At 33.3% G+C, this 11081-nt stretch overlaps 2 protein-coding genes across 3 annotated transcripts in view; one reads left to right on the top strand and one right to left on the bottom strand.

Annotated features, from left to right (window-relative positions):
• LOC108757480 (RNA polymerase III subunit A) overlaps positions 1–11081 on the bottom strand; it is a 29580-nt gene that overhangs the window by 11382 nt on the left and 7117 nt on the right. Inside the window, exons 3-7 of the mRNA XM_018501907.1 lie at positions 9053–9368; positions 8769–8990; positions 8137–8662; positions 7727–7981; positions 7483–7658 (exon numbers count right to left, since the gene is read on the bottom strand). Coding sequence (XP_018357409.1) covers positions 7483–7658; positions 7727–7981; positions 8137–8662; positions 8769–8990; positions 9053–9368 — 1495 coding nt within the window. The remainder of the gene's footprint in view (positions 1–7482; positions 7659–7726; positions 7982–8136; positions 8663–8768; positions 8991–9052; positions 9369–11081) is intronic.
• Gnf1 (germ line transcription factor 1) lies at positions 18–7317 on the top strand. Of its 2 annotated transcripts, none has more exons than XM_018501895.1 (17): positions 18–197; positions 306–449; positions 859–1071; positions 1154–1304; positions 1380–1586; positions 1663–1823; positions 2627–2806; positions 2893–3192; positions 3296–3458; positions 4565–4774; positions 4839–5065; positions 5383–5720; positions 5789–6007; positions 6107–6280; positions 6485–6560; positions 6652–6825; positions 6911–7317. In XM_018501895.1, the coding sequence occupies exons 1-17, from the start codon at positions 189–191 to the stop codon at positions 7013–7015; spliced, it is 3051 nt and encodes a 1016-aa protein (XP_018357397.1). In that variant the 5' UTR covers positions 18–188; the 3' UTR covers positions 7016–7317. The 2 variants fall into 2 exon arrangements, with proteins under 2 accessions (XP_018357397.1, XP_018357396.1); XM_018501894.1 differs by having other exon boundaries at positions 1380–1585; positions 1656–1823; positions 2893–3186.

Raw genomic sequence — 11081 nt, forward strand, 5'->3', positions numbered from 1 at the left:
CGGGCCTTTATGTTACATGGAATACTCGGAATTGCATAACTCGCACTGACTGTTGCTGTTTGTACGAAAATAAAACCAAATAAAACTCAAATCGACTATGCCGGCTGATGGCTGGCTAATGTCGGCGTGACATTTATGACATTTGTGATCAATACACACGTGCCGAATATCGGCGAGATATCACGAAAATGCCGAGGGTACGTAACAAGAGTATAGCGGTTATGTTTAATTTTAATAATTACGTTACTTTTTTTCAATTTCCTCAATGTCAAACCGAAAATCTCATACACGTGTTATTTCTGTAGGATATCAGATCCTACTTTGCCCCGGTCGCGACTTCACGGAAGAACAGCGAGCCTGTCACTGCGAAATCTCAGAAGCGACGGATCATTTCGTCTTCGTCAGACGAAGACGAAAAGAAACCACAGTCATCCACAAAACGTTCCACGGTATTGTCTTTTGTCATTTGCATATTTTTTATTTGTCGTAGTTACTCTTTTAATTCTCTTTGTTATTTGCAATAATGTCAATATAGATAGTTAACTCTCTATTATCAACATGAATTTTAACTTTTCCGTTAGCAATAGGAGTTTTCTAGGATCAACAAATTTCTTTATGTTTCGAATTATATAAAAAACTGAAAAAGTATTTTGGTACTTATCAAAGCATTAATAAGTTTTTACCATCATAAAATTCTAGCTGTATTTTACTTATTTTTTATGGATTTAGATTTAGTAAAATTCACAGTCTAAATTTTAAAATATTAATAGTATCTTTAAAGATCTCAGTTGCTGACAAGTTAATTATGATTCTCTTTGTTATTTTCAATAATGCCAATTTGGATAATCCATTGTACAGGTCGTAAAAAGAAAGAAATCTTCCATCCTATCTGACTCTGAGGATGAGGAAAGGTTCGTTAGAGATGATAAAAAAGATTCTAGCGATTTTACAGCAAATAAGAAAAGCAAAAGCAAGGAGTCATGCAAAGCGATACCTCTTACTGAATTATTTGGCAAGAAGCCGATAATGAGAGTAGAAGAGGCAAAAGTAAACCGAAAATTACAGAAAGTGGTAAATATTGTATTTGAGTATAAACAGAAAAATTAAAGAAATATCCTAAAATTTCCTGGAATTTATTCTGAAATTTATGTAGGAATCTGAGTTTCATGATGATAAAAATTTTGATGCTGTGCTTAAACAATTGGATGTAGTACATGATACCCTGATACAGGATAAACAGAAGAGTAAAAGCAACATTAAAAATATGAATAGTCCTAAGAAGTTAGAAGCTGCAGTTAAGACAGGTATATTTAAATTTAATTTATTTACTGTTCAAATAGATACTGTTACACAAATTTGACATGATAGAACATTTACAGAGGTGGTCTCTAATAAGAACAGAAAATATAATAATAGTTTGAAAGATTGCGATAATAAAACTAACGATACGAGTGAACAAAAATGTGAGGATGTAAAACAATCTCCTAATAAAAATAATGTATATTCAAAAGTTATAAATTCCTCTCCAAAACAGAACTTACAAAAAGAGAAAAAAGGTAGTTTGAATGGAGACTTAGATATAAGCAGTAAGTATGATGATAGGATTTCTAAGTAATTAAATTATAATTTAAATAATTCAACGTCTATTTCTGTTGAAAAAAGACAAAGATACAGAAAAGTCATTAAGTAGAAAGAAAGCCAAAATAATGGAAGAAAATTTATTTGAAGAAAGGAAAGAAATGAAGAAACAGCGTGCTACAATGTACGAAAAATATCTTCAGAGAGGCGGTGCCAGAAACCCTGGTTCAAAAGAGACCCCTACAGTAAGAGACTTTACACACAAAAGACTAAGTAGTTCTATATGATAGATTATATTTTATATAATATATTAATAGAGAATAATATCATAATATCAATTTGATATTATAGCTGCAAGAAATAATATTAATAATGTTGAAAGTAGCATTAAAAGTTGTAAAAAGCTCCAAGTAGTTATAAGATATGATGCCTTGTCTGAATCCGCAACATTCGTACCATGCGAAGCAGCTACACGGGTAGCGCGCGATGTCACGCAGTGTCTACTGATTTTTTAAAATTAAAAGTCCATTGAGACTCCATCCTGTAAAAATATGTTTTGTCTATAATTTAATAAAGAATTCGATCATATTTTATTCAAACTTTCATAAGTGGTAGTTTTTGATGGAAAAATTTAATTAACATTTACATTATTAATAACAATAAAAATTATTAATGTTTTAAACAAACTCAAATGATATTATAAAAAAGCACTTAATTTTCCCTTTAAAACGTTCTTGGTTCGTCTTTCTATGATGATTTAAACTAGAGATATTTAACTTCAAAGTAGAGCGGGTGCTCAGTTTGTAAAAATTTTCATGTGAAGAAACTGTAATGAAAATATTTTTTAGAGGGGCATAAGCTCACACATTATTTGAAGTGGTGTGTATATTATGTAACAAAAATTTCAAGTAGTTCAAAAAGTACCTGTTTTGTTCGATTTTCTCAAGCATTGCTCATATAATAGAATAGAGACTATTTTTCAATAAAATTAGGAAAGATTTTCGATTAATATTCTATCATAGATTTTTTATTTGATTTTTTATCTCAGGGTGCCGAAAATTGTTTAGCCGGAGTAAGTTTCTTGATTACTGGTGTGTTGGATTCCTTAGAAAGAAATGAAGTCGAAGATTTAATACAAAAATATGGTGGCCGGACCGTAAATTCTGTATCAAAAAAAGTAAATTATATTATAGTGGGAGATGAGGCTGGCCCATCTAAATTGGCAAAAGTGTGTTTTTTTTTACATGATTATATACACTCATATATTTTGGATATATCTCTTTTATTTTTTGTTTATATAAAATAAATTTTCAGGCTATTAATTTAGGTATTAAACAAATATCTGAAGATGATCTCCTTGAAATGATTCGCACGAGACCGGAAGGTAAAACTGCAGACATTAAATCAACTAAAGCAAAATCAAATGTGAAAAAGATATTTAGAAAATTTGAGAGCGATGAATCACTATTACCGAACAAAACAAAAGCATTATTAGATTCACCTAAAAAGATAAAAACACCACCATCTTTACCAGTGAAAACCAGTGTGAATACAAAAACCTCACCAGCATCAAAACAGACTTTAGATGCAAGCAATGATACACAGAAAGTAAATCTAGATATTAATTTGACATACGTGCCCAAATGATACCAAATGACATAAAATAACATAGAACTTAAAATATGATTGCTTCCTTGCTTTTATTATATTCTTCCAGATAATAACAAGTATTGGATCAGAACCGTTAGTTGAGAGATATAGACCCAAAACTATGAAGCAAATTATAGGTCAGCAAGGAGATAAGAGCTGTGCACATAACTTATACATATGGCTACGTGATTGGTATCAAAATCGTCAGAATTCCAAATTCAAAGACAGCAGTATGTTAACTTTTATTAGGGTAACTCCGGCAAATATACCGCGCTGGGATTTACGCCGCAGAAGTCAGAAAAAATAGAAGGAGTGGGGGTAATTTCCCCGCAACTACTCTGTTACATGCCTTTATGTTATATCAGTATTGTGTTATGATTTCAGTTTCTTACTGTTAATATTAATGAAATTATTGTGAGTTGAATCGATTTGTCACTGTGTTAAGTAGCGTCATCATAAATTATGATCTATATAAAATGATTACTGTAGAACGTGCAAAAGACTTAGTGGTTATTTCATGATACATGTAGAGGATATTTCATGAGTGTAGAGGAATAGTAAAGCGTGTTGTATAAGAAAAAATACAAGTACTTTGTTCTTGTATTCTTTGTTTGTTGTCTTGTATATCCCATCTGTTTGGGATATATGGCATTTTTAACAGGCGGGATTTATGCCCAAAGCATACAAAGTTCACAGATTGAATTCAATGTACTAAATACAATAAACGCATTACATGAAATATGTATCTCATGTCATAACACTTGTAATACATCTGGGGAGGTTGTAATTATTATTTATTACTTCATATACATATTTATCATTTTTATTCCTTAATAAAACTTTATAAACGCATTTTATAAGTTATTATGTCATTTTACGTCTTATTTATACGCATTATTTGTAAATTTTTTATGAGCCATACATACCCCCCACCCCTCTCCCTCTATGAGTAGCCATATATCCAACCCCTATAGGATATACGGCAAAAATGCAAGGGTTTAAAAAAGTTCATTTTTTAGTACGAAATATAAATATTACCCATTCCTATGGGATATACGGCAAAAATGCAAGAGTTTAAAAAAGTTCATTTTTTAATACGAAATATAAATATATTTCGGATTTCTAATATTTTTTTCATAATAATATAGACAGTACAAAGTTTTTACTGATATAGTTTGTTTATTTTAAACATATAGTAAATAATACTTAATAAATTAAGTTTCTGATAGGTGCGGCGTATATATCGGAGTTACCCTATTGTTCTTTTATCGAATCTTGGCCTGAAGATAAAATAAGGCTAATTAATCTGATTATAATTTCATTTCTATTTCAATAGCTAGCAAGCAAACTCATGGACAAAACTTCAAAGCTGCCTTGCTGTCCGGCCCACCGGGCGTTGGTAAAACAACAACTGTGCAAGTCATTTGTAAAGAATTAGGATACGATCTTGTGGAATTCAATGCTTCCGACACGAGAAACAAAACACTTCTAAAAGAAGCGGTCTCAGGATTATTATCCAATACCACAATGAAAGATTATGTCACAGGTAGGCATGTGATATAAAATCTTGAAATAATTATATCATTTTCTTGTCTCTCTGTACGTTACAGGTACCAAACAAAAAATTACGAGCAAGCACGTGTTGTTGATGGATGAAGTCGATGGTATGGCTGGCAACGAAGATCGTGGTGGCTTACAGGAATTAGTTAATTTAATAAAACACACCGATGTGCCAGTTATCTGTATATGTAATGACCGATTTAATACGAAGGTGAAAACTATTTCTACGCACAGCTACGACCTGAAATATCCGAAGCTCAGAGTGGAACAAATCAGGGTATAGTTTGGTACTTGGTTATATAGCTTGAGTAATCTTTCTTATTTGATATAATTCAAACAGCAGTATATAAGAAAGAGCATAAGTCTGTATACTCTGTATATTTTGTATACTCTTCGTTTTATTAAATTCGCTATATTTGATACTTTATCTCTGCGCACTAATTTTTGTGCTTGACTTTTATACCCTTTTTATTTTATTTTAATTGTCTTAGCGCTAGAGCTAAAATAACAAAATAAAAAGGGCATAAAAGTCAACTTTATTCGCACAAACACACATTGTCCCTAATTTGATATACTTTGATATCTTTTCTACAGAGTTCTATGAAGTCTCTGTGCTTTAAAGAGAACATTAAGATCTCAACGGAGGATCTCGATCGTTTAATCGAATCGACGAATTATGATATTCGACAAGTAATAAACCATCTAGAGTTTCTCGGCACCCAAATGACTCATGTGAAGACAATTGATAAAAAACATTCAAATAAGAACTTTAAGCTCGGTCCATTCGACATTACAAAAATAGCATTTAATGCGAATGAGCAAAAAAGTATGAGTCTGAATGATAAGATCGGTTTATATTTTCATGATTACAATATAGCGCCTCTTTTTATACAAGAAAATTATCAGGGAGTTAGATTATCTCAAATATCACCGTAAGTATATCGCTACTTTTATGAAGCTGCTTTTAAAGTTCAAGAATTAAGATTTGTTATATTTGCAGTCGTCAGAGGTTAGAAAGAATTGCTAACGCAGCTGATAGTATATCTCAGGGGGACCTCGTCGAGAAGGTGATGAGAAGTAATATGATGTGGAGTCTACTTCCGTTGCATGCTTGTTTCTCATTCGTTATACCAGCTAGTGAAATGTCAGGAAGCTCTGACGGATTGATACGATTCCCGAGCTGGTTCGGGCGAAATTCGAAGACAACAAGGTTTAACCGGTATTATAAAATATATTGACTTTTATTATTATTATGCGATCCATTGTGATTGTATCAAACTTCATTAGCAGCATTTTGTCCGCTGTGTATTATTTCCAGATTATTGCAAGAATTGACGACGCATACTCGATTAGCTACGAGTGCAAACAAGGATGCCCTGAATATGGATTATTTGCCTTATATTCGAAACGCTATTGTAAAACCTTTGATAGATAATGGTGTAGATGGTATAGAAGAGGCAATAAATATTATGAGAAAGTATCATTTAACTAGGTTCGTATTTTATTTACATTAGGTCTGTTCTTTTTAGCTAAAGTTCTTGCACTTTATTCATTTTTCTTTCTTTTCTCTCTATGTTAGAGAGAAAAAGAGAAAAGATGAACCGTGCAAGAATTTCAGTTAAAATGAACAGGCCTATTGAATGCACAATACTGGAAGACACAAAGATACATATGCTGATATTTTATTTTTCCTTAGGGAAGACTTGGATTCAGCAATAGAAATTTCTCTTTGGCCAGGAATGTCCGATTCGACGAGTAATCTTGATAGTAAAGTATGTGCAATATTAATTAATAATAATGAAGAATTTTTATTGTGATAACTCCGTATTGTAAAGATTTTAATTAATGTCACTAATATGTCAGATAAAAGCAGCGTTTACACGCGCATATCAAAAGAATCCTCCTATGCTGCCGTACGCAATTAATAGCACTACTACAACAAAGAAAAGATCTAGACAAAATAATGATGTGATGGGAGAAGAAGAAGATGGTGAGGAGGAAGAAACTGACGATATTGATTTTGATAAGATGATCAAGGTAGTATTAAAAATTATTTTCACAATTTCCATCATAAAATATATCAATTTTTTGAACAAAAAAGATATCACGTAATATATTTTAGGCAAAAAAACCTACTGTTGCTAGTACTAGCAAAGCTGCTTTATCAACGAGAAAACGCGGCGAATCGGCTAAGAAATGTGGAAAAGTACGCGGTAAAGGAAAATAAGAGACAATAGTAAAAGAGGCATGTTTTATTTAGAGAAACTCGAAAATTAATCCATCAGGAACATTTGTTCACTACTCGAATTAATCGAAGCGTTTGTATGATCGTGAAGTGATTTTTATACATTAGATTTATTGCATCATAAAAAATGCAATACTTGGTGTTTGTTTCAAAATATACTTTCTATTCTCTTATTAGATTTATTGTATTACAAAAAATCGAACAACGACACCTGGCATTGTGTTTCAAAATATATTTCTTGTTCTGTCTTTTTAGTGGAGAATGTGTTATTCTAAAGGCTCAATAGCTCTAATTCACAAGCTCTCCTCTCGTCTGTACACATTCTGAAACGAAAAAAAAGAGCAGTTAGAATGGTATGTCTCAGTTGTCATAAAAAATAGCTGATATACAATATACATAACATATGAAAGAAAATTTTATGAAATATTTTATACATTTATGATACGTACGTTTTTTACTGGGTTTCCATCCAATGTATTCATTAGTTTTTTTATTTTCTTCGGTCAGCCAATCAGTCAAAGGCTTAAAATATTCCAAGAGTCCAGCTGCATCCATTTGCCTTTGACCAGAGATTTTCTCCATCGCGTCTTGCCACGGTTTCGAAGAACCCAACTCCAGCATAGATCTAACATAAATGCGATCAGTACCTCTATACTCGAATTGTATTCTTATAATGATGCATATCAGACTTACTTTAGCAGATTTCCAGCGTCCTTATTATTGTAAATATCACATTGACTCAACGGTTTGGCATCTGGATTGCTCGGATCATATTGCTTCGCCTCGATGCACAATGCCTTGTGGAACTGGAACTGTATTACAAAGCTTACAAAGTATCTTATATACTCGACGCCCGCAATTATATGATATTTTGAGCCAGGATCGAAGTCTTCTTCCGATCTATCTACGGGAGGTTCGATGCCCTGGTATTCCTCGGCGAGTGTCCACCTTAAAATAAACAATTTTTTAACTTGCTTCAAATATTTTGTCAGTTCAATTTTTTTTGGGAAATTCGATTTAATGCATTTTTATTCGAGGAGAAATATTGTTGAAAAAAAGAAAGTAACACAGAGGGATATATTTTTATTATCTAGAACACTGACCAGTTGCAGTTATAATTATCTGGCGTGACTTTTCCTTGGAATACATTCCAACGCCATCGGTCCATCATGTAAGCGAATGGCAGGAAGACAATCTTGTCAAGACTCTTCATATAGAGGTGATTGAGGAATGCCTCCCGATCAGTCGAGTCATCCGTCAGTAGACCGATCTTCTTGAGATGACTGGGGGTAGATACGCTGAGAGAAATAACATCACCAACCGCCTCGTGGAAACCTGGATTCGCGCCCTCCTTGAAAACTACAGGCTGGTTCTTGTACTGCAAGTAATACTCGATGTGACCCATCTCATGATACGCTGTTAGTAAATCTTCCATGTTAACGCGCGTACATTGCTTGATCCTGAAGTCTTCGCCATCGTAGAAGTCCCATGCGCTCGCATGGCAGATCATGTCTACACCATCCTTCTTTGTTAGAATCGATTTTTCCCAGAATGTGTCCGGCATGGCAGTCAAGTTAATTGATATGAAGAAGTTCTCAGCGAGGCGGAACATGCTTGTAGCATTGTAATCTGTTTAAAGAATTATGAAGCATTACAATGGATATATAAGCATAAAGAAAGTTGAAAACAAAGTAATTCTTTAATAGTATTTTGAAAGACTCAAACATAAACCTGCCTTGTTCTACCAAAGCAACACTAACATCCGGCAGTTGTTTGCCTGAGAACGGTACGGTGAAGTTTGCAATATTCCAAGTCTGAGCCCAGGGATTGCCCAATAGATGCGCTGGGATCGGGCCGTCCTTGGAGACGATGTCTTCGCCGTATTTCTTCCTGAGCTCGCGCCGTACGTAAGCATGCAGTTGTAAATACAGTGGCTTCAGTTGTTGCCATTGAATCTCTGTACAAATTTTGTTGTTCCATTAATGCTATTTCAGCAAACTATGCTGTAAATAATCTTACCGATTTGTTCAGGGAAATCATCAGCCTCGTAATCCTTCATCCAAAATGCTGCATAGTCAGAGAAGTTGTTGAGTGTCGCCACGGTGTTGGCTAGCTCAACATATTTGGGGTACAGAGACTTGACTTTCTCGCCTGATGCTTTCCTCCACTCCACCCAGATATGCTTCAGTTCCTCAGGATCGTGACTACTCTTTGATATCTCAATAATTTCTGGCTCAAGTGCAAGGTACTTGCTCTTGTTATGATAATCGCAGATCTTTGCGGTGCTATAGATGTTTTCCATTTTACTCACCGTCATCTCAAATTCGTTATAACTCTGCAATCACATATATCACTCGGTAATGATCTAACTTACTCGCAATTTTGATCAATGAAATGAATTCAAGTTTTCGCTATACAACTCAGTTGGAAAATTGTTAAATTTAACACATTTCACAGCACATCTCAAACAGTTCACCCAAATTTTTGTGTTAACTTAATACAAGATGAATATGTTAAGAATTAACACAAATTACAAATGTTACGTAAAAAATTGAGGCTCTTGAGTACTTACCTTAGCTATATTGAATCGTGACATCATAAGTGAGAATTGATATGTTTTTCTTGCATGCCATTTGTAAATAAAGATAAATTAGATAAAACGGAATAATGAGACCGCTTGTAAAACACTTGTAAAAACGTGTCAAGGTTGTCATCCCTCCTGTGATAGTCATAAAAGAAACGTAAAGTGCGTTTATTAGTTTTTATTCAATGCGTATGCGTAATCTATTTTCACTTCACGAATATTTTTCGACTATTTACTGAATGTCAGAGGGGATAGTCTCAATTCATTTATTTTTACAAGTGTTTTACAGTGATTTCATTATTCCACTTTATTCAAACTGTCTTTATTTACAAATGGCATGCAAGAAAAATTAACGTGTCATTTCTCGCTAATGACGTTACGATTCTGTATGACTGAGTACGGTGAATGATGAGTGCTTTCCAATTGCTTAATACATCTTGACAAACGTACCCAGTAAAAACTTTTATACATTAATATGTATAAATATGTATGCAGGGTTGGATAATGCTAAGACTGCTAAGTTAAAAAGATAAAAGTTAAGTTAAAAAGTTAAAAAATTAATTAATTTTAACTTAACTTGGTTACAATTTAGACTTTTAACTTTTTAACTTTATTTAATTACATTTTATCCGTAACTATTAATTTTTTATTTAATTCTTCGAAGTCTCAGACATAATATGCGGCAATAGCGATAATTTAAAATGAGGTGAAAATTGCAAAAGTGAGCAAATTTACTAGGTGTTCACCAATGAAATTATAAATATTCTAGTGAATTTGCTCACTTTTATAATTTTCACCTCATTTCAAATTACACAATCGACCTCCAGATTTCAATCTGTCAGAAACTGTGTATTTCGATGTATATAGTTTCTGATAGATTGAAATTTATTATTCCTTATTACTATCGCCACTCCCTCGTATTGTATCTGAAGCTTTAGTCATATCACAGGCCAGTATTCATAGGGTGCTTTCCAATTGCAATATCCCTAGACACTTTCGTGCACACGGCGATACAAGTTGCGTTCCAATTGTCCATTATCGTCGACACAACACTACACATCCATACTCAGTCGAGGGTTGTGTAAGTTTGAGTTTTCTAGTGACAATTACATGTTACTAATTGCGCCGGCTATAAAGGTTGGAAGACGTTAAGTGGCCGGCACTCTACTTACTTTTTTTTGTTTAATACAGGCGGAAAAAGCTACATTTAATCTAACTACCTCCATCCGAAACAGATCTCAACCGTGCACAGCGTACACATTCTGTTCCAATTGAATCGTGCACAACATTACACTTTGTGCATTTCTGTGTACGTTTGTGTTACGATGTGTTAAGCAATTGGAAAGCACCCATAGTTGAATCTTATATACTAAACAGTATATATAAACAAAACATTTAAATAAAATATAGAGTATTTTCTAAATGAAGTATATATTGTCATTTTCGTTATTTGTAAGACTGAAA

The sequence above is a fragment of the Trachymyrmex cornetzi genome, unplaced genomic scaffold, assembly GCF_001594075.2.
Source record: "Trachymyrmex cornetzi isolate Tcor2-1 unplaced genomic scaffold, Tcor1.1 scaffold144, whole genome shotgun sequence".
NCBI lineage: Eukaryota > Metazoa > Arthropoda > Insecta > Hymenoptera > Formicidae > Trachymyrmex > Trachymyrmex cornetzi.

Coding starts and splice junctions, on each gene's coding strand:
- Gnf1 (XM_018501895.1), top strand. Junction 450..858: donor CATCCACAAAACGTTCCACG/GTATTGTCTTTT, acceptor TCCATTGTACAG/GTCGTAAAAAGAAAGAAATC. Junction 1,072..1,153: donor ACCGAAAATTACAGAAAGTG/GTAAATATTGTA, acceptor AAATTTATGTAG/GAATCTGAGTTTCATGATGA.